Source organism: Cinclus cinclus, chromosome 2, assembly GCF_963662255.1.
Source record: "Cinclus cinclus chromosome 2, bCinCin1.1, whole genome shotgun sequence".
Classification (NCBI taxonomy): Eukaryota; Metazoa; Chordata; class Aves; order Passeriformes; family Cinclidae; genus Cinclus; species Cinclus cinclus.
Window position 1 is genome coordinate 103,774,049 of NC_085047.1, and position 27,551 is coordinate 103,801,599.

General features: G+C 39.6%; 1 protein-coding gene across 1 annotated transcript in view; it reads left to right on the forward strand.

Annotated features, from left to right (window-relative positions):
- The window catches only part of PHEX (phosphate regulating endopeptidase X-linked), a 95,417-nt gene that overhangs the window by 30,961 nt on the left and 36,905 nt on the right, over window positions 1–27,551 (forward strand). The window contains exons 10-12 of the mRNA XM_062515154.1: window positions 5,307–5,400; window positions 10,541–10,669; window positions 14,839–14,940. Of these exons, the coding sequence (XP_062371138.1) occupies window positions 5,307–5,400; window positions 10,541–10,669; window positions 14,839–14,940 (325 nt within the window). The remainder of the gene's footprint in view (window positions 1–5,306; window positions 5,401–10,540; window positions 10,670–14,838; window positions 14,941–27,551) is intronic.

A 27,551-nucleotide genomic window follows, 5' to 3' on the forward strand; every position in this document is an offset into this window, starting at 1 on the left:
AGTTATTCCCTGCATATACATTTATATGTAAATATATTCTGTAACTACAGAGTAGTACCTGGAGACTTTTTCCATTAGTTTCTTATTCAAGGAAAATCTGAATATTCAAGAGAAGTTAAGCCAGCCTTGTGTGTTGTGGCAAAAGGAGGCTGGAGTGATGACCAGAAATAATTGCAATGCCTGTCTTTAGCAAAGCTCAAGATCAGATTTCTGAACTCACAGATCAGGGGGAGAGGGTGAGCAAAACCAGTTCCAGTGTATTCACACTGCATATGTTAGAGGTGTTAATGGCTTAGGCCTTTTCTGCCCAGTCTTATCCTAAGAAATTTGCATAATGAAATGTTAGAAATGGCAAATAGTACTAAACTGAACCCAAGCAGGCTTCAAATTGTTGTGTGTAAAATGTATGCAAACAGCCCAGGCATGATAAACTAAGATCATGTTTATCCATTAGTTGTTAATGTTCATTACTTAAAATGTCAGAGTCTGCTCCAGAGGTAACCTTGCTATCTGGCCTGAGAAAATTAGGAAATCATCTCAATGTGAACTTCTAACAATGAGGTCTCAACATTTCCCTGTAGGGTGAACCCTGAAAGTTTAACAAGAATGTTTTCTTTTAGGTAATCTCATTTTTTTGTTCTCCATATGCCATTTTAAAGATTTATTTAATGTAAACAACATAAATTTGGTTTGTTACTGCAAATTTCTAGACATGAAATTCCTAGAAAAACATTTCAAAATTCTAGATTTGCTTCAGTGTTCATAATGGGAATTATCTTCTCATCATTTCAGGAGATGGAGTGTCATTAGGAAAAGCAGGTACTTTCACCAAGTTCATATTCTTTTCAGTTACGAGGCTATCCCTGAATCATGCTTTTTTTCCAGTGCCTTGTGTATCCTCTTCCTGAATGAGCACCCTGCTAGCCTGGGTACTGTTCAAAATATCACAAAAATATGGCTCATGTCCCAGTATTTTACCCAGTGGTCTGGTAAAGTATTTTGTGAAGTTTATTTCAGGTGGAGGAAAGAATGGAGTGAAATTAAATCTGGCCGCAGAAGCAGTTCATGTTGGAGGTGGCAAGTTGTACAAACTCACAATCCTTGTATTAAAAATTTCTCCCTCAGAGAACCTGCTGAGCAATCTTGAATTGTGAAATCATTCACAGGGCAATTATTACTAGAAGAGAGCACATTAACATGGAGCAGCATGAATTTAGCAAAATTTTACTTAACTGCATATAATCAAGTTACTGTGTGGAGCTTGAAATAGGTGCAGCAGCATGGTCCAGAGGCCAGGGCACTGCTGGGACTCCAGCCCAGGAGCTGGGCTCCCCATAGTGAGCTGCCTAAGAACTCAGCAAACAGCCTGCAGGAGTTTCCATCTGAGTTTCCATCCCTGGGGATAGCCAGCCTTAGTCATGTCGGGTGCTGAAGTCACACCTTCTTTGTAAGAGGTCTTCAGGGATTCCTTCAGCTTTTTGGAGTACTTACTCATTTTTAATGGGGTTTATCTCTATTAGAGGAAGAAGAGATGTGTGTGTGTGTGTAGCTGTGATGTAAATGAGCAATGGCAGAACTCCAGTACAGCTGTGCCATGTGAGAGGGGAGATAGAACAGTGCTGGCACTAATAGGAGTTTATATCCTTTCCCTGTTACCTGTGGGCTGGTGCTTTATGTGAGCCATAAATAGGATACTCTAAATTGCATCCTTTCTGGAGATCTTTGCAGCTGTTTAAAGAAGCAGCTTTATTATTCTCATAGATCTCAGAATGCATAATTAGTTTCATGGAGTGGTTTGGATTGGAAGGCACCCTATAGATTACCTTGTTTCAACACCCCTGCCACAGGCAGGGATGCCTTGCACTAGGCTGGGTTGCTCAGAGCCCCATTGTGATGCCCCACCCTTAAGGGTAAGGGTAAGGGCAGCCTGGCCTTCAACACTTTCAGGGATGGGGCATCCACAGCTTCACTGGACGACCTGGTCAGTGCCTCATCTCCCTCACAGTAAAGAATTTCCTCCTAATAGCTGATAAATCTATTCTTTTCCAGTCTAAAGCCAGTTCCCCTTATTAGTCTGTGTCCTTGTAAATTGTCCCTCTCCAGCTTTCTTGTAGGCCCCTTTGTCTTATCTTCCCATATCTTTGCAGTATGGGAACTCTAATTTGTATAGCATATGAAGAATTTTCTTTAGAGATGGATGGAGGCACTAGATCTCTTTTCTGGTCTTAGTCTCTGTCTGAGACATTAGAGAAGTTACAATAATTTGTATTGAATTAGTGCCTCTAGCAACAGAGGCAAAACTTTTTCAGTACTTATAATTTGATTCGTGACTCAATTCTGAATACAGTTTTCAAACAGATCTAAAATTTGTGAAAGAGATCTTTTCCTTAAACTGTCAATTAATTTTTCCACCTATCTCTTATTAAATCTGTCCTCTTTAATTGCTACCATGTCTGTTGATTAAAATATTGCAAACTCACAGAATTTTACATGAGCAACCTACTTTACTCTCAGACAGGACAGTAAGTACTTTAGTAAATATTCATAAGTACTGGTATAATTTTAACTGTCCCAGCAAAGAATCTCTCTACCACTTCCTTTGGGAGTGTGCCACAATAAGGGTCATACTGGTCAGAAGTGAGCCTACACTTTCTGCATCAGGCATTTGGAAGTTAAAATAGAGTGTACTCTTCTGAAAGTTACAAAAACAAATAGTCTGGTCTCATTGAAAGAGCAGAGAGGATTTCTATGTTTTATTTGTGTACTGGATTTTGCTCCATATGTAGAGGTTAACCACTCTGAGCCTCAGTGAACTTATTTGTGAAACTGGGATGAAAATCACCCCAAGATCTGCAATGTAGTAACTTTATTGGCAAAAAGTGGCAGTTTTTAAGCCATCTGAAGATAACCAAATTATTTGAAGTTTGCATAGTTAGCCCAAAATGAAAAATAATCATCTCCCAAACAGGTAAACAAATTAAGATAAATGACTGCTTTATTTTGTTTTGAAAAACGAACTAAAGCACATTGTGCTTCAAACACATGACAACAAACACTCTCAGCCTTTCCACCAGTTGCCTGCCCTCCATTAATAAGATTCAAGTGGAACCTCCCTGCTGTTTAATGCATTGGGGATTCTGTTGTGGTTACAATCTGGAATTATTACTGTCTCATCACACATCTTGGTTTTAGCATGTGTCAGCCTTTTCCTTCCCAAATTAAAACAATCCAAGTTAATTATATTTCCTGCAGTTGTCATCTGCCTTCATTGCTTATACCTGACACAAACATTTATGAATTCTTGTTGATATTACTGTCTTTCAATAAGTCACCTTTTTGAGGCCCAGCTTTTATGAATTTCAGTCTTTCATTCACTACCAGTTTAGAGAGATTTCCCAACCCAAATGTTGGGGAAACAAACAGTGCTGTGTGATAACAAATATGTGGAAGAGAGAATTGATTTTGGTTTTGGTGGTGATTAAGTAAATTGCAATACATAATTGGTGCATGATAGTGATTTATTTAGCTAAGGATTTTACCTAAGGCTTTTTGATTTGAAGCAAATCTTAAACCTTTTAATCTGTGAGATTGGTATAAATGCTACAGGAGTTGCTACAGCAGGATATTCTTCAGCTCTGCTGAAATATCTGAGGCAGATTTTTTGTGAGGTTTCTGGAGTTCGAGTTGTTTACCAAAACAATGAGAGCTGAGTGCTTTTAGGGTGCGTCACTTGTCATTGAGTGAGAAAATTCCACATTGTCAGAAACTTGTTAAGGGAAAAATCTGAACTTTGTGGCATTTCATAGGTTGAAATGAATCTTTAATGATCCTAAATATTATCTTAAAATGTTGTGATTATCTAAACACAGAGCTAACTATTTTTGCTTTTGTGACATGTTCTGTCTTATAAATGTACATTATTCATGCTAAAAATCTTTTTCAGATGTATTTTACAATTATTGTGGGCATTTAGGTGCACTATAGAATATGTCTGTGTACTAAAAGAGGGAATATTCCCAGTGTGAGAGATGCAACAACACATCTTGAGCTGAAGGCTTTGTGTAGGTGGACTGGAGCTTGGTTAGAGGCAAAACTGAAGTTATGTCTCAAGCAAATGCTGCTGTCAAGACAACATGCCCACAAAGTGTATTTCCAAGCTGTTATGATTCAGAGGAGGGAACTGCTTGGGATGTGTCTGAGTGAATCTAATGGACTGACACTGTAGCAACAGCTGCATTGCCCCACACTTATGGCAATGGGAGATTGCAGAAATGGGATTTTTAGAGGTGGGGAAGTTCAGACAGTCCATGACAGCACCCTCAGTTACATAGAAGCCATTTTCCTACCTATGGAGAAGTCTATGACCTGTCAAAAATGTTATGTATATCCCCGTGGGGAACAAATAACATTTGAATATCCTAGCTTTGAAGCAATGACTATCCTTGAAAAATATGTCATGTATAAAAGAAGATGAGAATAATAAGTGTATAAGAATAATTTCAGGCTGTTTGAAGTTGGATTGCATATTTCAGAATTCACCTTTAGCTCATACAGCCACTGCTGAACATGGAGAGAGATCAATCTAGGCTGGATAAATCCTCCAGTCAGGTGTCCAAAATTTTAGAAAAGGAGCATGGATGGCAGATTTCCTGGGAATTTTAAACAAGCTCTTCCTTCATCTCTCAGCCTCAGTTCTTATAAGATTTTTGTTACTGACGCTTCACTTTTTTGGTATTTCAATTATTCATCTGACAAAATAGGAATGGTAATACTTTAATAGATTTATGAATAGTAGAAGTTTTCAAGGCATATTGATAACTTTTAATGAAAGATACAAATATGAGATAATGAGAGTGTATGTGGGATGGACTGTTATCTGTTCCGTTACCATTTATGTGCCCTGCAAATGAGGGGAGATAACATTTACTTTGATCTACAAAAGGAAAAAAAAAATCTCTGGGTAGAACTTTGATGCAACTATTATTATAACATAGTTCTTGCCACTTCTAAGGAAAATTAAAGCAGCCTTTTGGAAAAAACATTATCTAAAAATTACCTACTAGGTGATGGACCTGTTATAAATAATTCCTAGAAGATGGTTATCATGGGACAATTATATATTAAATGGCTGCAATCACACAGATTCTCCTATGTAATTGGGGTTTATCAATTTGGCCATCACTCATTAATTTTTAAGGTGAAATTTCCACCATTTGGGTAAAATATTTGTAGAGCTATTTCTGTGAGTGTTTTGTTGTACACTGTATATGTTTACAAGTCTGATAAAAATATGCCTGGTTTAACAGGACTCTTGCCAATTACCTGGTATGGAGGATGGTTTATTCAAGGTTATTTAACCTCAGTAGACGCTTTCAGTATCGGTGGCTGGAATTTTCTCGGGTAAGTTATGCTTTCATAGCATTTACAAGGGTCCTAGTGTTGACACTGTTGGTTTCTCTTATAGTTGCTTATAGCTTTGCAAAACACAAAATGTTTTCCATGCTGGAGAAAATTCTTGAATTTTTTTTTAAGACACCCTCTAAAACAATTGGCATACATATTTTTGTGTATGACACTAAGATATTTATATGACACTAATATGACACTAAAGACAATAAGTCTTTTAGATGATGTTAAAGAGGTTTTGAAACCTCCTCTTTAAAAACTTAGTCTTCTTTTACAAAAACTTGAATTATTTTATGTGGGCTGTGACACTCAGGCTAAACCTTTTTTACCAAAATCTAAACTTCTTGAAAACTACTGTTTGCCCATTTGTGAATACAGCTCTAATAAAACAGAAGTCTGGGATTTCACTTTTAAAAAGCTTGCTCAAAGCTCTCCCATGCTCTGATGCCAACTTTACATGAGCTCTAGTACAAAGATACCCAGCCATTTCCACAGAGAAGATGATCAGGTGCCTTCCAGCTTGGGCTTGCAGAAGGCCCAGAAAACTTCCACAAGCTGTGAGAGCAGAGCTAATTATCTGATCAGTAATGTGGACATTTATGTAAAACACATAGGTTTGATTAAGTGAACTCTGAACAGAAAGCCACCTTGGTAATTGTGTGGGCAGTGTGAGGTGTCCTTAAGTAAACCAAGGATGAAAGTGAAACTGAATGGTGCTTTGTCTTGTGTCTAAGCCACTTTAGATGGTGAACTTTGCCATTATGAAAATTGGCTGAAAACAGGAGGCTGGCATGGTGCAGGAGGTGTGGGTGTTCTGTCCTCCCTGGTGAGGCATGCAGGTGGCTAATTAAAGAGCCTATACTGTTTTTCCTTGAGTAATACTGAAATAGTTCTGAGTTGATCACACACCTAAAAATAAATTCCAATAGCTTGATGGAAACTACACAGGAAAGGCAGTCTCTTGCAATTCTGAGATCATATTCAAAATAGTCTTGTTAAAGATTCTATTTTCTTCATGTAAAATATGAGAAATTGGCTGTCAGAACCACAGTGACAAGTTTGTAGGTGTCCCCACCTGGGACATTCTCTGCTAGTCAGGTAAAATAGATTGATGCTGGCTGTCAGCCAGTCTGTAGCATAATACAGAGTTACACTGAGTTATGTAATGGCCAGAAAACATCCTGAAAGGAAATATTAAGCTTTGGATATTGTGAATTTAATATAGTAACTGACTGCTTTCACATCTCTGGGATGTAGAAGCTTAGGGAGAAATCTAATTCAAAGTTGTACAGTGCTGCTTAATAATCTCATCAAGGCTGTCATAGAATCACAGAATGGGTCAGGTTGGAAGGGACCACAGTGGGATCATCTGGTCCAACTTCCCTCCCTTCTCAAGCAGGGCCATCCCAGAGCACATGGCACAGGATTGTCTCCAGAGTGTTCTTGAACATCTCCATTGAAGGAGATTCCACACCCTCTATGGGCAGTCTGTAACAGTGCTCATTCTCTGCACAGGGAAGAAATTCTTCCTCATGTTCAGGTGGAACTTCCTGTGCATCAGTTTCTGTCTCTGGTCCTATTGCTCACATCACAGAAAGGAGCCTCCAAAAGGCTCCATCCTCTTGGCACCTCCTCCTGATGTTCTTGGGCATTGATGAGGTCACTGCTCAGTTTTCTCTTCTTGGGGCTGAACAGGCTCAACTCCCTCAGTCTCTCCTCACCAGAGAGGTGCCCCAGTCCCTTAATCATATTTCAGTGCTCCACTGGACCCCCTCCAGGATCTCCATGTCTCTCTTGTCCTGAGGAGCCCAGAACTGGACACAGCACTCCTGATTCACTCATCTCTCCAGGGCTGAGTGGAGGGGCAGGATCCCCTCCCTGACCTGCTGGCAATGCTCTCCCTGATGCACCCCAGGATCCCGTGGGCCCTCCTGGCCCCCAGGGCACTGCTGGCTCATGGACAGCTCCTTGTCCACCAGGACCCCCAGGCCCTTCTCTGCAGAGCTGCTTTCCAGCAGGTCGGCCCCAGCCTGTGCTGGTGCCTGGGGTTGTCCTTCCCCAGTGCAGGACCCTGCACTTGCCTTTGCTGAATTCCAGACCATTCCTCTGCCCATCTCTCCAGCCTGTCCAGGCCCTTCTGAAGGGCTGCACAGCTCTGGGGGTTTCAGCCACTCCTGCCAGCTCTGTGCCATCAGTGAACTCGCTGAGGAGGGCTCTGCCCCTTCCTTCAAGCCACTGATGAGTAAATTAAATAATACTGGCGATGTAAATGGCTGTGAAAGCTTACAGCACAGTAAAAACAGTGAATCAGCAGCTCATTCTTGTTATCTGCCCCTGGGGCCTGGAGATTGAGCATTAGTAGAGTGAAGTAAGCAGTAGTAGCTAATAGTTAATAGCTAAAGTTAATTGGAGTAAACAGCTCAGTGGAACAGACTTCACAGGTGAATAGAAGGGACATGAGGAATGGAGTCCAAGGCATTGGATTAGTCTATTGTTGAATAGATCTGTCCAGTCAGAGGATGGAGAACTAGAGGCACTTTAGGATCATAAAAAAGCCCCACCACCACTTTGCCAGGTAAGTGACTAAAACGTTGAATTACTACTAAAAAGATATGACCATGAGATAAATCATTGACACTTAAAGAAAAGGATGTATGTTATGCATTCGTTGTATCATTAATTTAGTGAGCCTCAAACATCACAAGCAAGTATCTTTTTTTACCTGGTGCTCATTTTCTATTGGTGGCTTTTATACCTGGAACGTAGAAATCTTGGCACCAGGGCCTTAAAATCTTTGCAAGGAGAAGGAAAAATGCATGATGAGACTTTAAAAAACTTCAGGTTTAGAAATAGGACAGACCTGCTGACTCTAGAGAAAGTGCTTTGAGTACCATATCAGCAACTATCAGCAGCTCCTCTGCAGTGGCACTTTGAGACCTTGTAAATGTGCAGTGGCACCTGGGGAAGAGGTTGGTTAATTGTGTTGTGAAACTCTGAATTGACTGGGAGGGCTTGAAACCAGCTATTTATAGCCACTGTTACTACCTGCAGTACTGTGTTTTAGAGTGGTACATTAATATTAGGAGGACCATTTGAGGGAGTTCCTGTTGGCTGTTGTAACATAAATATCAATAAACCAGCTGTGAGATACAATCTATTCCTCTCAGCTCTATTTTTATTGGTCTCACAGCCTGTGCTGCCTTTATGTCCTCCTGAGAGTCAAGCCTCCCTCAAAATAATGATAATTATTATGTTGTAATAATAGTATGGCACAGTTTAAAAGCCAGCTCTGTCTCCTGATTATTTCTATGGCTGATGCATACTCACAGCTTTTGGAAGAAATTTCAAGCTCTGATGACTAATGCCATAACTCCCCTTCTTCCCCCAGCATCAGGAAAAAGCTCCACTGTGGGTTTACTCTGACACCAGAGAGAAATTTTCTTCACTTTTGTTCTTCTCTCTTTTTATTTTTTTACTTTTTTTTTTAAAGTATGTTGTATTATGCATAAAGGTTGAAGAATTTGGAAAAGGAGTTGATTGTCAAATTTGGCTCTGTTTAGAAAAAAAATATCACCTTATTATGTATGGGTTTGTCTAATAGGGTTTTCTTTTAGAAGCAGTGTACTTTTTGCCATCGAAAATCTATTACTGCATATACAGTATTAATAAAAAGAATTTGGAAATGCAATTCACTGGTGTATTTAAGTGTGAGTCATTGATTATGCTTAATTACAGACAATATGAAAGGGAAAATCAATCTTTAAACTACCAAAATATCTCACCTTCAATAACTGAGGGTTAAGCTGCTCTGGAATTTTCCAATGAAATCTATTCCTACTGGAAAAAGATGTATTCAAACCCTTCAGTTTTGCTGGACATTTCATCTTGTGCTCAAAGCAGGAGAATCATAAGACAAAGAAATGGCTTGGAAAATGCAAAATTGCTTAAGAGGCTTTTATAATCTGGGAGAGGCCAAAATCCCTATCCCACCTGCTCTGGTCTGATGGCAAGTGTACTCTGCCTTTACAGGTATAAAGGGTGTTATACCTGTCAGGTGTTAACTGCTGGACTGGGATTGTGCTTGCTCTCTGTGGAAAAGCTTAAAAAATTCCTAAAGTGGAAAGGGAACACTTTGTACCTTGAAAATAACAAAAGTTTATTAAATCAGCACTGCTTATTGCTCACATGGACCCATCTTCTATCTTGTGTACAGGATTTATTTACACAAACTACATCTTGATGAGCAATGTAATGTTAGCTAGGTAAGCACCCACAGTAATAATATTCTTCCTGTGAGAAACAGAAACCAAGGCAGCAAATGCTCCTGGGCTCTGTTTTGCCTTGTTCCTTGTTGTGTTGACCATTCTTGACTGTTTCTTTTGAAGCTCATTTATGGTAACATCATCAGAGCCTGAAAGTATGTAATTAATACCATTCCTTCAGTAAAATATTCAAGTTGTTCTATCAACGTCTTTCTATTGCAGCATAGAGTGATTTTTTTCTTTTTTGGGGGGAGACAAACATATTCAGCATTCTTGATGATTCAAACCTCTTTTCTCCTGAAAATGCTCTGTTTGGGAAAGGAACTGAAAGCAACTATTTTACACAAACTGCCGTAAAAGTAGTTGACTTTTTAACAAAAAGGTATGGACTTGTTCCCATCCATGTTAGATGCCATTAGTTCATGGCAATGGAGAGCTCTTCAGGAGGTGTTTTATGAGGACTAACACAATTTTCATGAGGACAGTCATGAAAATCTGACAGATTCTCACCCTGTCAGAGGAGAAGCTAAAGTTTTCAGGAGATATCTCACAGCAGGGTTTTTCTAGAGGAAACTGTGTCTCTACTTAACACAGAAAGAATACCAGGATTAGTTCAAAGTTAGCACTAGTTCTCTAAGCCTAGTCTCTCTAAGTCACTGCTGCCACTGTACTGTTCTTAAGTTTAAAATGTTACAGGTATTTTGTGGTATTCAAAATATTTGTCATAGCATTGGATGAAAATAGAAATAACTGTAGAGTATCATTATTGTTTCCTTTTGGTGGCTTTTTGGCAAATATGCTTTGGCCTGTACTGCATGTGAATTCTTCTTAAACAGTATGATGTTATGGCCAAATCATGCTCCTGTCAACAGGTGATCCATGGCACTACAACTTTGCTGCCTCAATGGGATAAATGTGTGGACCTTGTAGAAAATGCCCTCCCCTACGTTGTGGGTAAGATGTTTGTGAAAGCCCATTTTCAAGAAGACAAGAAAGAGATGGTGAGTCCTTGGCAATCTCTGTCTGGAAATTTTAAGTTAGTGCTTTTGTCCTCACAAATTGCCTCTGATGTTAGACCAAAGTTTAAAAAGAGATAAGAGTCTTCAAGATGTTTTAATTGGATTAAAAAAACCCTAAAACACAAGGAGAAAATTAAATTAATTTGAAGAAGTGTTACCTTTCTGCACACCTGGGCACTGCCCCCTCTTTCCACCAGCAGTCTTTCAGATGAATAAGCAGCCAGTTCAAAACCAGGTTGAATGCTGTTAATTTATGTAAATAGTGACAGTCAGGCTGTGCAGGAGCACAGTGGGGGTTATTGATGAGAAAAAGTCTACTATAGCTAATATAATTTATTATAGTAAAGTTTTTACTGACTACTCAAAAAAATTGATTGAGATTTCTCTGCTTTAGGACTACCCCTTGAAAGCTGTGACCGCTACACATGTAATCTGAGCAAGAAATTCATGATGTGACTGATGTCTGGCCCAAATTAAGGGAAAGTGAGGGCCACATAGAGTTTATATTTGTGGTTCAAATCTTTTCTGCTGAACAGTGGAAGGAAATATCATCATACCTTTGAGTCTAGAGAGATGTTCATCCTCTCTTCTTGTCACTGTCTGTGGGGTCTCCTGTACCTGAGATCACCCACAACAGGACATTTTAGGTGGTTTAGAGTTCAAGTTTTCTCAGCTCGAACACCGAAGAAGAGTCAGGAAGCTGTTTTCTGAGGTTTCCAAGGTTGTTTATTCCTTCTTCTCTAAGAAATTCTTTCTCTAACTAACAGAGGTCTGTGTAGCACGTCGATCCAAGGCACTCTGTCTGCCCTTGGGGCAGGACTTATCGTTTATACTATAAATTACGTACCTAATGTTTACAATTACTTTCCAATACATGACACCTTTATTACACTGTCCAACTTTGTCCCAAACCAATCCAGTGATGCCATCCTGACTCAGAAGATGGATGACATGAAGAAGAAGAAAAGACATACCACGCCCAAAATCCTCCATCTTAGCTTTAAACCTCCTAATATAAAAATTTCTAAAAACTCACTTTTCTACCTTCTAACAATCTAATTTATACTCTATTTAATTTCTGTGGCTTGTAATTCTTCCTGCAATGTTGGTAATTTTTTCCAGGGACTAAGATCCAGTGCCCAGGAGTCTTAGGCACTGTACCAAGCCTTCTGAGCCCCCTTCCTGGAGGGTCTTGAAGCACCCAGGGAAGCCTGGGGAACACCCTGGACTCCCACAGTTCTAAAATGTCAACAGTAACTATGTTATCACTTCTCTCAATAACATATTCAAATAATTCATTACCCTTCATGATAATTTATGACTTATTTTAATATCATGTTTTTCTTATAAGGTTTTCCAATATCTGCTTTTATAGCCGTTGATTTTTCCAGCAGTAATTAGTTTTAAATTGACTCATTAGGTCGTTGAACTAAGCTCTCCATGCAAGAGAGGCACAACCACTTAGGAAACATGAGATGGCACCCTGTGCTGGGAGCAGCAGCTCTGTGAAAGTTCTGCACTGCCTTGGATCAGTAGCCTGAGTTTGCCTGTTTGAATTAATCTACTTGGGCTGCTGTCTCAGGGAAGGATTCCATTTTAGACAGCGCACACTTATTTGACTTGTCCAAATCTTTTTCATCTCTTTCCCTCTCAGGTTCTGCATTTCTTTTCGTATTTGCCTTTATCTGGAGTTTCCTCTCTTGAGATCCAGCTTTTCAATCCCTTTCCCTTGATCCAGTTTGTAATATGCTATCTGGCCATTTTGTGGCAAAAAAAATATTCCAGGCATATGCAGTATGTTATCCTGCACAGATAAGTGGGAAGAGTAGGAGTATAAGAAATGTACACTTTAGGGAGAGGATGGACACTTTTTGCCTGTGTGAGGAAAAATTATAAGAAGCAGATAGACCAGAAACTGGTTTCTCTTGAAATGCAAGTTAATTAGAATGTTTCTTAGTGTGCACATTCCTTTTAGTCCAAAGCTTTGGAAAATTATCAAGTCTGAATTCACAGTAGCACCCATAGTGACAAATTCATATAAAATTCATAGTGTAGGTCACAACATTCAGTCTTAAAATGAACAGCTCATGGAGATAAAATTACATACAGATGAAATTCGTTGCATTTCATTTAGAAGTGTGCTTTTCAAATTAATAATTTGTGGTGTTATCATTTTCATTTCACTGGTTTTCAGTTCTACTTTTCTTTCTTAAGCAGTAAGAAAGCATGTGAATAAAGCACTCTTATTTGTACAGCATTTTTTTTTTTCCTTTTTCTTTTTTCGGGCTTATGGCATGTATCTGTCTATGATAAGCAAATCCTGAGTTAAGGATAATATGGATTCTTTCCCCACCCATGTTTGTGATTGATGTTTCACACCTTAGATACTTCTCTTCTTTTATCAAGAAAGACATTATTTGTGTCTAAATATAGCACTGCTTCTAACTCAGAATGCCTGCAGTGTTTTTTACAGATACGCCTGAGCAGTTTCAGTAATAACTTTGATAGCAGGAATAGGTTTCTGCCCCTGCCCCCTGCAGCTACAGCTGCTGCATAAAGCCTAAGTATACACCAGGGCCCAGCTGCAGAGCTTGAGTTTGAACTTGTAACCTCCAAATGCAGGGAGTTCACCTCATTAGTGAAAGAAGTTAATTGAGTCAGTGCTCTGTCATCAATATCTTTAAGTTACTCTATTTCCTGGGATGCAGTTTACTGTGAATGTTCACTCCTTAGTCATATTTAATGCTAGACCTGCTCTGGTTGACCCATATTGCCTCTAAAAATAAGAAAATGTTCTTTGATAACGGTAGGAAAAAATGAATTATCCAAGGAACTTTGCTGCATTTTTTTTCTGACTGTGTCACAAATAAAGGACAGTTCCAGATTTAAATGTTCATCTGATACATTAATGACAATTTATCTAAAAGTAATGTTACTTTTGAGGGTTTAGTCCCTGCTTTTAATGACATTTCAGATCTATGAGGTTTATAGAATAAGATTATACAAATCTCTTCTGCTTGACATTTTCATTATTTTAAAATGTAACATAACTAATAACTGATAAAGTTCCAATAAATCTTCATCTAACAGGTGTCTGTCATGTGTTGTGCTGTCTCAACTCTGGTTTGTGCTAAAGAACTCGGGCAGTGGCTGGATCCCTCTCATTGCCTCACTCTCACAGCATTCCCCATAGCTTTCTGTCATGGGGTTCATCTGCTGATGGAAATAGAAGGAGTTGGTTGCATACAGTTTTCTGAGCTGCCAGACGGGTCCATAGGAATGAGGGCTCTTTAGACTCATATAATGCATATCTTAGCCATTATATTTCTTGTTTTCTGTCATTTCAGGGTTTTCTTAGTGTGCATACTCACTAAACAGCTCTATTATTATTATTATTATTAATTTTCTACTTGCTTGGGATGTGGTCTTGGCTTTGCAGAATAAGCAGCCAAGATGAAGTGGCTGTGGGCTTTCCCAGTTTTGAATAGATCCAAGCTGTCACTGGTGGTCCAGGACCACAGTAGCAGTTAAGGCTGCTCAGTGGTGTGAGCCAGGGTCTCCCTCCCTGCAGTAAGGAAAGGGTAGCAGTGCTTCACAAATGCAGCTAAATACAGGTTAAATATTTGGATATTGCTTTGAATTTGGATCAAGATGCTGTCAGCCCAAATTTAGTTCTTTGCCAGTATTAATAAGGTGTGTCTCAGTCCCACATTAACCAAACCAGGCCACAGACATTCTCTCTGCAGGAAAAGCTTTATTTGTGCAAATGCCTTTCAGCTGGATCCTTCTGCATGGGCCAGTGATCTAGAACCTAAGGGAGAGAAATCTCCCCAAAGGACTGCACATCTCTCAGTGTTTTTTTATGTTTTCAAGATGGGTATTCTCATAAAGATGATATTAAATGATCAGCAATGAACAGGGTGTGTGATACCAGAATGGAAAGAAGGTGGAAAAACCTTACCTTCAAAAGAAGTGTCTTAATATTGGAGAAAGCAGAAACTAGCCTTCAAGAAAGGACAGCAGATACCATCTGATCAGTAAAAACTTGTGGTCTGACCAAGTCTATCCCTCCTACATACACCAAACCTTTCCTTAAAATAATTTTGCCATGATATATTTTACTGAGGAGGGACTTACTAAATATTTTGCAGATGGAGGAATTGACTGAAGGAATTCGCTGGGCTTTTATTGACATGTTAGAAAAGGAAAACGACTGGATGGACTCTGAAACAAAAAGAAAAGCTCATGAAAAGGTAATAAATATAGATGTTGAATAATAAAATCCTGTTATGATAAAGATTTGACTTGAGTGATAACAGTATGTCATAGACTGTACTTCCAGTTCCATTTACTGATCATTTTGTTTGTGAAGGGACACATTTGTTTTTCTGGATGCTGAGCCATCTAAGCTCCTGCTTCTCTGCAGAAGTTATTTTTCTTACCTTGCTCTTCTTCCCTTGCATCCACCTTTACCTATCTGCTCTGGCTGATAGAGACTATGAGCTTATTTCAGATTTGGTTTTCCTGACAAAGTCTTCATCTTGACTGGGATCCCAGGGACACACCAATCTGCAGACAGAAAGCAGTGTCTAAAACATTTGTGATAGCTGAGGGTATTTGCTGTGAAGATGGAAAATCCAGCCTAGAAGGGGAGAATAATTCAGGTTTCATAGTTTTTCCAGTATTGTGGTGGGAGGCTAAATTGGGAGCGGTCTTTTGAGAGTGTAATGACAATCCCAGCTGAACATCCATTTCCTGACAGAATAATGCCAGTTAGGAAGTGTTATAATCAAGGATGGCATTACTGGTGCTGATTGCTTTGAGATAAAGTCACAATAAAATGCAGGAGGCAAAGGTGAAGGCAGGAGGGTGTACTCAAAACCTCCTTTTCACTCTATTCCCACATTTACAGCATTTGATGAGTGGAAAGGAAGATTGTCCAGATGCAGAGCTCAGCCCCCAGAGCAGGAATTGGAGGGGGCATATAAAAAGTCAAGTGGAGGGTGTTGTGTAGGTCTGTGTCCATATTTATTGAGGCAATGGGATATCAGTGAATTAGTAAGCACTCTCTTAGAATAAACTGACAGGCAAGTGCAGCTGAACTGCTCCTGCCCTCTGTGCTTTAATAAAAATAGCAGTGTTTTGATTTAAAAGCAAACATGGCCTTCAAAGTTTTTTAATAATTCTAATGAAAAGGCTGTTGAGTCATTTTATCATTGGAAAGATTTAAATTCCATATGCAGTCCATTTACATTTTATACAGCAGTGCTCTTCATATATGTGCAAATGAAATAGAGCTGCATAAATGCACCAATAAACTCTACAGATAGAGAACAATAGTAAAATGACATTTATTTCCTGCTAACCTAGTGATAAATGGGCTTCACTTATGACTTCTTACTGGCTGTTATGCTTTTTTTTTTACTAGAAATACCATTAGAAATATAATGATCTGTAATTTAGATGTTTGTTAAAATTGATGCAAAATATGAGCAGGATGATTTTCTAATGATTTCCTCAATAAATATATTTCTATATAACAACCTGCATGCTGATTTTGTTCAAAATTTGCTTCCTGCTTTTCAGCAGGGAAACAGCACAAACATTGCCAAAACCCAATGAACTCCTAAGAAAACTCTCCCATTTTAAGGAGGGTTTTCATCAGAAGCCAGGCTAGATCTTTAGTAAGTAGAGATGGTTGTTTCCCTCTGTTGACACATTTTTAAGCACACAGCACTTTGCTCACAATTTAGACATGTTATTGAAGGTTCTGAAGTTAGTGGGGCGAGTCTGGGCTGAACATTGCATGACAAACTAAATTCCAGAAATACAACAAAATAATACTACAAGCCATATTAATATCAAATGAATCGCCAGTGGTTTAAAATAATTCTCACTGTACTGAAAAACCATTTCATAGCTTGCTGACATAGGGACCAGGTCAGACTTATAAGACACGAGTGTTATGTAATGCCTGAGATACTGCAGCAACATTTATGTGCTGCAACTTCCCTCTACAAGTTTAAGTTCAGATTCACAGAAATAGCTACTTGGCTGGAAGGAAGGAGCCTAGAGAGACATTTGGTAGATTTCCAGACATGGAATGAGTGCATGTTTATTAAATATTATTTATTGTTAATCATAGATCTTCTATTTGTCCTGGAACTCTTGGATGATCATGTTATTAATTCAAGAAATAGATTCATTACATGTAAGGTCAGATAATTCACAGGGGAAATCTAAGTTTTATGATACAACAGAACCTTCAAAATCTGTTACACTGTTCTAATTAAATCTCATGAGCCTAGCACTTTCTGCTGTTACTTTTTCAATGCTTAGGCTTTAATAAAGCAGCACAGACAAGCATGAATTTTATGAGGTAGATTGGTTGGTTGGTTGGTTGGTTAAAAAACCCCAGTACTACTTTATTGTAGAGACCTGTAAAAGTTGCATTTCTTTGTCAATGAATGTCATCCACATGCTGGACCCTGCACCCAGGGTGGAGAAACACCAGGCACCAAGTATAAACTGGGAGAGACTGGATGCAGGGCAACAGCTAGGGACTTGGGGGCTGTCTGGTTTGGAGAAAAGGAGGCTGAAGGACCACTCCTTCATCTTCCTGAAGTGGAGAGGGAGGTGCTGACCTCATCTCCCTGGGGTGCAGTGACAGCATGTGTGGGAACACCTCAAATCTACTTCATGAGGAGAGGTTGGACTGGACATTAGGAAGCTTTTCTTTACCAAGTGGGTGGTCAAACAGTGGAACAGACTTCCTGGAGAGATGGTTGATGGCCCAAGCCTGTGATTAAGAGGCATTTGCACAATGGCCTTAACAAGGTACTTTAATTTTTGGTCACCCTGAAGTGGTCTAGCCATTGGACAAGATGTTCTTCCTTCCAACCATAATGTTCTAATTCTATTCTCTCAATTAAGTAAAGAAAGGAAGCTATTAGATAAAGGATGTTGTGGCCTTTTAATCAGTAATTTTCACGTGGTCCTTATAGTAGTGCAGATTGGAGGTTCTGCCCTAAGTTCTGTGGCAGAACTGTAACCTACTTGGAAATGACTGATTCAGGTATTTTGCTCATCCTCTGTATTTTTAATCTCATTTCATTCTTGAAATGTTCAAATGCTCTGAAAAGAAATTAACTGCAGAAACCCAACGGTGGTTTTGTTTACAGTGTCTGCTCCATCTGATCTATTTAATTTGCCTTTGTTTTTTCTTTAATTCCAGGCATATTTGGGTCATTAACAAATTTTTTACTCATTTCCTGAAAGAAGAAGAGTATCAGTGTGGGATCTGGGTGTCTGGACAATAAGCATAGAGAGCCTTGTGGTGATTGCATCTTTAGATGACAACGTTGCAATGTAAAGGACATGGCACATTTGAAAGAGAATTAATTTCAAATCCTCTCTGTGATTCAGATACTCACTATTTCGTGTGTTTTCTGCTTCCTGTTTTCTGACTGATGCCCACCTTTCTTTTGTTCTTGGCTGAGGCCAAATTTGTATACCTTGCTGTCAGCCTGATGCTTTGCAATCAAAGGAGCCATCGACCTTCAAAAGGCTTCCAAAAGACCCTCTGGTAGAAACTATTTTTGAATTTTGCTTTAGGCAGCTTGTCAGCTCTATCTAATCATTCCGTCTGTGACTTTTTGTGTCTGTCCTGTTGTTTTATGCTGCTCAGAGGGGACACTACTAATTTGATGCTAAAAGGATCAAATCTACTACTCCACGTGACACGGGGAACAATTGTCTTGCAGCCTTGATATCTGAGAATAATCTCTTTAGCCCTTGTATAGTTTGGAGTTAAGGTTTGACATTCCTTTTGTAACAAAACAATATACTGAGATAACATCTAATAATTTACCTCTCTCCTCTCTCCATTCCTTTATTTCTGTCATCGAAAGATGAATTTAGACCATCTGAAAGCCAACCTTATGGAACAGGTTTCTCTCAGGGGTAGGTGACTCTGCCTTCTCGTGCAGTTCTCACCTGGCTCTCTGGATGGAGCTCACGCTGCTTCCAAAGCAGCTCTGAGTCCGAGAGAAGCGCTCGGCTCTGTGCTGTGATGCTGATTTTTCTCTCCTGTCCTTACGCCTCTGCTCTATTCAAGCCCTTCTTTATTGTACCGTATTTGACTATTATCTCAAATTTGCTTCAAGTATGTCTGTTAAGCCTCCGATTTTTCAATGGAACACTGACAAACAAACACCCCAAACAGGTTTCTGTTCTTGCCCTTTTAGTCTCTCCCTTGTAAAGGTCATTCTGCTCTCATTTGCAGAACAGAGAAATTATTCAATTGGGTGCATTTCCAAGGGTGTGTCCTGTAACACTCTCCAAATGCACGTTCTGTGAGTTACCCACGGCCACGCCACAGCCTCTTGAGCAGGACTGCAGGGGGAGAAGGGAGACCCTTTTGTTTCCCTTACAGTGGAGGTGCAGACTGCAGCCAGCTGTGGTGGGTAATTGGTATTGACAGCTGTGTTTTGGCATGGTGGGCCACAGGGGGAAGGGGGAAACCCACAGCTGAAAATCCATTGTCCTAACTTGTGTGATGAGGACTCACTTCTTTAAAATGGTAATTTATTGCTTCTGCTCTTCAAAGGATAATTCAATAGAAGATCATTACTGACATGTTAAATTATTCCCACTCCTGGGCAAGAACCATTATTTTATTAATCACTATTTTTCCTTCCTAAATGCCCTTTGTTCTTGGGTTTAACTGGAGGCTTGAAAAAAGACGTTCTTCTTAAATTCTGTAATTCTCTTGTAAAATATCCTGTTAGGCTATGGCACAGGAATAAATTCCTATTTGGAAGTTAGGTTTTCTTGCTTCGCAGCACTATTTTTAAAGCCTGGATGATAAGCCAAAAAAGAGCTTGTTTTTCCTCTAGTAAGATTTTTCTGTAACATTATTAACCTCCTTAAGTCATGGAGCACAAATCCCAAGGTCACTGTGCGATCATTTGGCTCCTGAACTTGCCTGCTGCATTGCTTTATTTCTAAGGAAGTTGTATATGCAACATTTGTTTTCTCCACATCTCTGAGTCTTGAAGACTGAGTCAAGAGGAGCACAGGAAAATATCAGGACCATGCCTAGCTATAGGTGGCTCTCTTGGGCAATGTTAGGTACCTTTGTTTAGCCTTCAGGGCTTGTTCTGCTTCTTCAGAGAACCACAGCAAACCTCCCTAGACAACACAATGTAATTTGGGCCAATAGCCCTTAGGAAGTCAAGAGCCATCTGTACAAGCCCTGACTTTACAAAGTATAGGTACTTTAAAGGAGGTGGGTGTCTGTGGGTTATCCCACTGAAGCCATTCATTTCCCAGCTGGGCCTATCCAGACCTGCAGTCAATTATCTGAGCCACAACCCCCTTTCTCAGTTCTCCGTGGTCTCTCTCTTCACATTTGGGTGATTTCACTGTGACCATGACAGTTATACTGCTCAGAGCAGAGTCCAATGTCTGCTTCGGACAGTGGCCAAACAGTAGCAGATGTTTAGAGATGAACGTAAGGACAGGGAGAGCATAAAGGGACACATTCCCACTGTCCTTCCCTGGCCTCTGACAAACTGCAGCTCTCTTGCTTCCTGAGCCAGAAGTGGTGTCTTGGTATTTATTCATATTTTCCTGCTGTGAGTTTGTCTAATGACTTTTTGAACCCACAACAATTTTCATCATCTACAACTTCCCAAAGCAATGACTCCCACTGCCTCACTGTGTTCTGTGGATAAAAAGAATGGCTTTTTGCTTGTCTGAAAAATGTCATGGTAGTGCAGAAACCAGAGAATCATCATTGCCTGTTCTCTTTTTGTGTTCATTCTTGCTTCTGTAAAGTCTTGGCACAGCAATACATACTGGGAAAATTGAGCCTCCTGCTTTTCTTCACATAGCCTGTCCAAGGTATGCACTAGATGCAGTTCTGAAAAAAATACATTTCATTGAGATCTGAGGCAAGCCCAAACAAAAAGGCCAGGCACCACGGCTTCAGGAGCTGAAATTAATCTTGCTTAATGCCAAGCTACTTTTGCATAAAGATGACAAATCATCCAGTCTTGAAAGTGATTACTGGGTGCTCTGAAAAAATTAAAAATGCCTTTTGAATCTTGTGGGGTCTGTGGACCCATCGTATGAAAACTAATGCAAAAATATGGCAGTGGAACCAGCCTTGAGACTTAGTGCCTCTGATTTCAATGTCTGTTTCTAGAATGAAAGCCAGCACAAAACTGATAGAAAAATACTTGGTAAAAGAGAGAGATGGAGTTTCAAAACTAAAGCTTGCAGGACACCTTTTACATTTTCCTTTAAGATGACTTTGTATCTTTGCTTCAAGGATGACAGAGAACTTCACAAAGTGTAAGACTACTTCAGACCACTCATAGAAACTGCTAGACATACTTCAGAAGAGCTAAGAAAAGTGGGAGAAATTTCCAAAGGCTCTAATTGCAGTTAGGCACTTTATTCCTATTCAAAGCCTATAGAGGTGACTGCTGACTTTCTAATTTACTGGTTTTACTGGAAAGTTTGATTCAGATATTCTTTAAACAACCTTGCTATTTCTAAATTTTAAAGTGTACTTTTGTAGAGTGCAAATTAAACCTTAGCTATGCTTCTCCTTTGTGGAAGTGAGCATTCTGAAATTAGGGTAATCTCTGTCTGGATGCAAAAAAAATTGAGGGCCTGGTTGTGTTGTAGTAGTTGCATTGCAGGGAGCAAAGAGCAAATCTCATAAACATGTTATTGAAACATGTCACAATTTTACTATTTTCAAACATGTCTGTAATTCCCTTGTGTATTAAATGTATTAAACTAGGGGTTTATTTTCCTGGTTTAACTTATCTTTCACAGAATCACAGAATGGGTCAGCTTGGAAGGGACCACAATGGGATCATCTGGTCCAACCTCCCTCCCTTCTCAATCAGGGCTATCCCAGAGCACATGGCACAGGATTGTCTCCAGAGTGTTCTTGAACATCTCCATTGAAGGAGATTCCACACCCTCTATGGGCAGTCTGTAACAGTGCTCATTCTCTGCACAGGGAAGAAATTCTTCCTCGTGTTCAGGTGGAACTTCCTGTGCATCAGTTTCTGTCTCTGGTCCTATTGCTCAGCACCACTGAGAAGAGTCTCCACAAGGCTCTGCTCTCTGACACCCTCCCTTCAGATGCTTATAGGCATAGGTGAGGTTCCCTCCAAGTCATCCCTTTTTGAGGCTGAACAGCCCAATCCTTCTTCTACCATGTGCATGGACATATGAAAATAAGGGAACAACTCAGTAGGAAGCTGGAAGGAAAGTAGGTGCTGCTCAGAAATGACATAAGAGGTTTGAAAAGTTTGCACTACTTACCTAGGTTGGAATTTGGTCAGGATTTTGAGTCTGCCAATCCTGCACCATTCCTGAGATAGCTGTCTGGAAAATGCCTGTTTTTAGTGTAACATTTTTTTTTGCCTATGAGAAATAGAGAATGGTACTTTCCTTCTAGAGTAGAAGTGTTCCATGCTTTTCTCTGAATAAAAATAGGTCTTCACTTTCTATCAGATTAACATCCCCTTTTCTTTCTTATTTGTTTTACATCAAATATTTATTTCTCATCACAAACTTTAATTTTTGAACTCTAAGAATAATCTATCACATCCTAATTTAATTTAACCTTCACAGGAAGACTGGGCTTTCCTGATCAGTAACCACAGGAGATGTTCTTCTCCATTGGCCAGAGCTGAAACTAATAGCCATGGCATGTTTGCTTATCTCTTATCTCTGGGGTTAGATTGCTGCTGTCAGCTTCTCCCTTGTTATCTGGCTGCTGCTACTGCTCACTCAGTTGTGCAGGGATGTCAGTTCCATTAATAACCTGAGCACCGTGCAAACAGATAGTGGAAAACAGGTGAAGGGAGAGGAAATTGTATTTAACCCTGATCTCACAGCTGTCATTTTTCAGACTCAGCCATGACTACATAAGGCCAGAATGGGTGCATGACATCAAAACACTTGTGAAAAATCTCATGCTTGGAATAGGAGGGAGACAGATGGGACAGACACCTCCAGATGCTCAGGGACCAGGGTAAATCTAAAGGTTTTATGGCAGAAACTCAACATGAGAAGATTGTTATGCTAAATGACAGAGTAATTGTTCCAAAGAGCAAGAGATCCTCCACCCTTGAAAGTCTTTTTCAGCTTTTACTTTCACTGTCTTTGTTGTTTTCACAAGTAACCCTGTCTCCTGTGGAGGCACAGTTGCAGACAGTGCAGTCCCTCAGCTCAGCAGTTGCAGATATGGAGGTGCAGAAGAGCCATTCTCTGTATGGAGGAGTCTACAAGGCCATGCTCAGCTATCTGCTTGGCACTCCCTCACTCCTGGCAATGAAAGTGCATTTCCTGGCTGTGGTGGTCTCCATGTGTTGTAAATTCCCACTGAGAGGAGAGCTGCCTGCTGGCTGGGAGCGGGTGAAGAGCTCAGCAGGGCAGGGCCATGGGCTGGGACCCCACCATGGACCCTCAGTCTTGGCACTGAGCTGCCCACAGCCAGGAGCATGAACCAGCAGCACTTCAACTCGCTCAGTCACCAGTCACTGGGCTCTGAAGCAAAGTTGTGAGATTTTAAATGGCTTCAGGTACTGGTACTGCTGGAGTTTACTTGTAAACGAGCTTTACCAGAAGGAGCTCATCAGACTTGGAAATTTGTTCCTTTAGTAGCCTTTCAGAGGGCAGATACTGTGAGTGAGAATAAAGGCTTCCTCAGCTGCCCTCATTTGTGAGGAAGCTATGAAGTGTCTTGCGCTCGGTTTTCTGCATATGGGATGAGCTTCATCAATGTGAAAATACCTAGATATAATTTATTTAAAAGTAAAAATATGTAAAGGGTTGGAATAGAGAGGAATTTGATCTTGATTAGAGAGTAGAGAATTTTCTGAATATATTTTTTCTTTGTTTTGTAGCCTATGTGCTTGATTATGTATACATCTGCTTTTCCCCCATGCATTACAAGGCATAGACAACTGATAGTGACATGCTTACTGGTACAGTGCTGGTCAGGGTCCCTGTTCAAGCAAAAGGAATTCCTCCTCAGAGATAAAACATGCAAGTCATGAGTAATACTGGTGTTTAAGTTCTCAGTCACTATTTCAGTTTGAGTTGTGTTAAAAGGAGTCTCTGCCATGTCTGGTTTCAGTTGCATCAAGATTGTGGCTGACGCTCATTTGCAAAATGAGAAATGAAAAGGGAACTTTTCACATGCTATTCTTTAGTTTAAAAAAAGTGCTTGTCAACCTTTGCTTAACCTTGAAAATGTTAAATGAATGTAAACTGATTCAAGCAGAGGCTAAGGTCAGAAGTTGTCCCTTTCTGGAACAGGTTATTCAGAGTTTTGCGTAAAACTGGAAAAAAAAATGCTGTGGTAAATCATACCCCATACAGTTATGATGGGGAGAGAGCTTCCTCACCCTTTCCTGATCCCTGAGCCTGTCCCTTTCTCAGTGTCCAGTGCCAGAGATCTCAGCACACAGAGGTTTTTTGCATCCCTGGGGACTTTTATTTTGCTAGCACAGTGGATTTTCTTAAGCCTGCTGCTTGCCCAGAGCTAAAACAAAAGAGCAGAGAAGATTTTTGGATCAAGGTGGTTGTGTTTTAAGCAAGAGGTGGCATGAATATGGGAGTATGGGTCAACTTATGAGGTGTTCTGGGGGTGAGCAGTGAAATGGGTCCAGGAAGGGGTTTCTATAGAAAACTGAATATAATAATATAATAATTTCTGCTGCTCACCAATGTGACAAAGACCAGTCAAAGGTGGCTTTTTTTTTATTGCTATTGCAAATCCTTAGGTGCACAAAAGTAGCAGTGAAGGTATCTAAGTTAATTTCAAAACACAAAGAGAATTTTGAGTTGGGGGAACGTGTTTGGTTGTTTGATTTTCAGAGACAGATGCATTGGAAAACATGGAGTATTGCCTGAAAATAAAGTCAGGAGGAGCATGTTGTTTTACAGTGCTAAGTAAGAGTCCAAGCCTAGCTTGGCATGAAATGAGTCCTTAGCAGCACATACCATGGGGCATGTACCTCTACCTATATCAGCATGATACTAATGATAGTCCATCTTCAGACCACAACACACCAGTTTCTGGCTTGTTTCAAGTGCAGCAGGAGGAGCTCCCAACTCTCCACACACCCTGGTGCAGTCATGCCCCAGGTGATCCACAGGTGTGCAGAGGGGAATCCAGTGCAGAAACCTCTGTGCTGGAGCTGACCTGCCACTGCTGGTGTGGTGCCAGAGCTGAGTGATTTTGCATATCTGGGCATCATTCCAGCTCCACTGAGAATCCAAAGACCCTTAAAACTCACCCCGGTACATTGGACAGGAATAGTTAGCAGTTAAGCACACCCTGTGCCAGGAACTCAGTTGTGCTGGTCTACAGTATAAGTGCACTTTTATCTTCAAAGATGAAAATCCTTTCTGTGTGACACAAAGAGAGTATTGCAGATCTGATGTTCTGTATGTGAAAGACAGAATGTATGTCTCTCACATATAACATTCAGTTTATGACATAATGGAATCATGCTAATTGTCACACAGAGTTTGCAAATGGAAAATTGAATTAAAATAAAATGGACAAAGAAATTTTCTTTCTTAGCAAAATTAAAGCAAAGCTGGAAACAGAATGAGTTTCTGGTGGAAGGACAAAATAAGACTGGGTATATTAATTGTAGTGCTGCATTGAATTGAGGAGTTGTGCTTAGGAAAATATCACAGTCAATTAGTATGTTTATACAAGTAAGACTGAAATAAAGATGCTAATTTCAAACTTTCTCTGACCTAGTCCAGTTGTATTGATAAAAGAATAATTTCATGTAGGATTAGTTTAAGATGAAAAGTTAATTCCAGTGAAACTTTCATCACAGTGCTTGAACCAATGACTGAATCTTTGTATTCCAGAGAGCCAGAAGAGAATTAGGATAGGAAAGAGTGGCACTGATGTACTTTGTTGCTTTTTCTGACTCTTTTGTCCATGGTAGTCCTACTAAACTTTTAGATGCTTTCAACTTTATGGTGAGTAATAATAATATTGTCTTGCTGAATAGTAGGTATTAAGACTGAACATATAATCTCAATGAACACTTGTCTCAGGAATTGCTGTGTCCCTTTTCCTCTCTGTTTCCTAGGACTATAAGGTATGGCATTTTTAAGTGTACTAAATAGTATTGTCTTGTCAGTAAGTTTTCTCTGAGTGAGGCTTTGGTTTCAAAAGATCATTCTGAGGAGGAACTAACTCTTGTACCACATAACCCTTCATCACTTTGTCACAACATGTGTTGCCAGCACTTGTTTTGTAAAAGCTCCAGAACTTTTTGGATTTCCCCATGTAGTGAGTGAGTGATTCAGCCCAGTGATCTGGCAGAAAATTAGCTGGGGAAAAGCTTGGTTAAATTTCTACTGTATTATTGATGTGTGAAGTGGTCTCACAGAAAGATGTGTCAAGGAGCCGAGGCAGCCTTTGGAGGCTGTGGGTTCAGGCAGCATGAGAAGAACTATGGACAGAGCTGAGGAGCAGAGAAGAAGAAAATGGACTAGGACATATTTTTTCATTTGGCAGCACAGAATTGTTAAATGGACTCAGCTACTTTTGAAACCATAAAGTGTATTTAACTGAAAGCAATTTTATGTGTACATGGCTGTCATTATTCACATAAGTCACTTGATTATTTATTTTACTTTTTCTTTAACCTTGGCCTCAAGCTATTGCAAAGATGGAATAATAGCTGTATTTTCTATTTTCATTATTTTAGCAATTATTGTTAGAGCATCCAAAACAATTATTGTAATACAGAGGGGATGGTTATGGTGCAGTGTAAAGTGGTAGTATGTGAATTATTATTAAATGAAACAACAGTTCTTAAAAAGTCTACACAGTTTCTATTATTGTGACATGCAACAAAAAGAGGACAGTTAAGCCAAGTTTTAAAAATAAATAATAACAATCTGTACTCTTGAATACAGATTAGACAGTTCACTGCAGATCAAGTACTGTTAAAAATTTCAGGCCAAGTGTTCATGTTTGAGTTGCCACTTCACTTTCCATTGTAGTTGACAATGTGAAAATGCCTGATATTTTATTTCCCCATGAAGGAAATGCTGTGCATCATTAGGGTGAGCTCAATCCATCTCTCACTCAAGGGAGTAGTGACTTCCTACTGACATCTGTAGGATTGAGCTTTAGCCCTGTGACTGAAATTTCCTGTGTTTTGCCAAGACCCATCAGTCTATTTTCCTAGTTCTTCTCTGTGAACCCTAGATAGATGCAGTGATATCTGTGCAGCAGTTTTACCAGATGGCTTTTGAATCATCTGTTCTTAATGAAAAATGAGAAGACCGGGCACATATATAAAGGCTGAATTAATCTTTGTAATTAAATGGAACATTACTTTGCCATGAATGATTTTAGCTTTCACAATGTATTTCATGCTAATTTTTCAGTGAAGTGTAATTGTATTAATTTTTTATATATTTAGAAGCTTAAAAATGATCTTCACAAAGTTATTGAGTCAAGTTAATAAACAGAAGATGTCTGTCAGACTCATAAAACTTTGTCATGATATATATGCCTTTTTTTGTTTTCTCGTTACAGTAAGTAAAATATGTCAATATTTAGTGTTGTAATATGTCAGTATTTAGTGTTGTAAAAAATATCCAAGTGATACTCTGAGAGGCAAAAAGGCTCTCAGAATGCTCACACACTTGGTTGCCAAGTGAGAATTTGAATAGGCTGGAATCTGGGCTGCTTTGGAGCACTGAACCACGTGTGCATTCCCATGTTGGCAGGTTATTAAGCAGAGAGTGAAAGCTCATTTATTATTTTGTCTGTGTAGTAAAC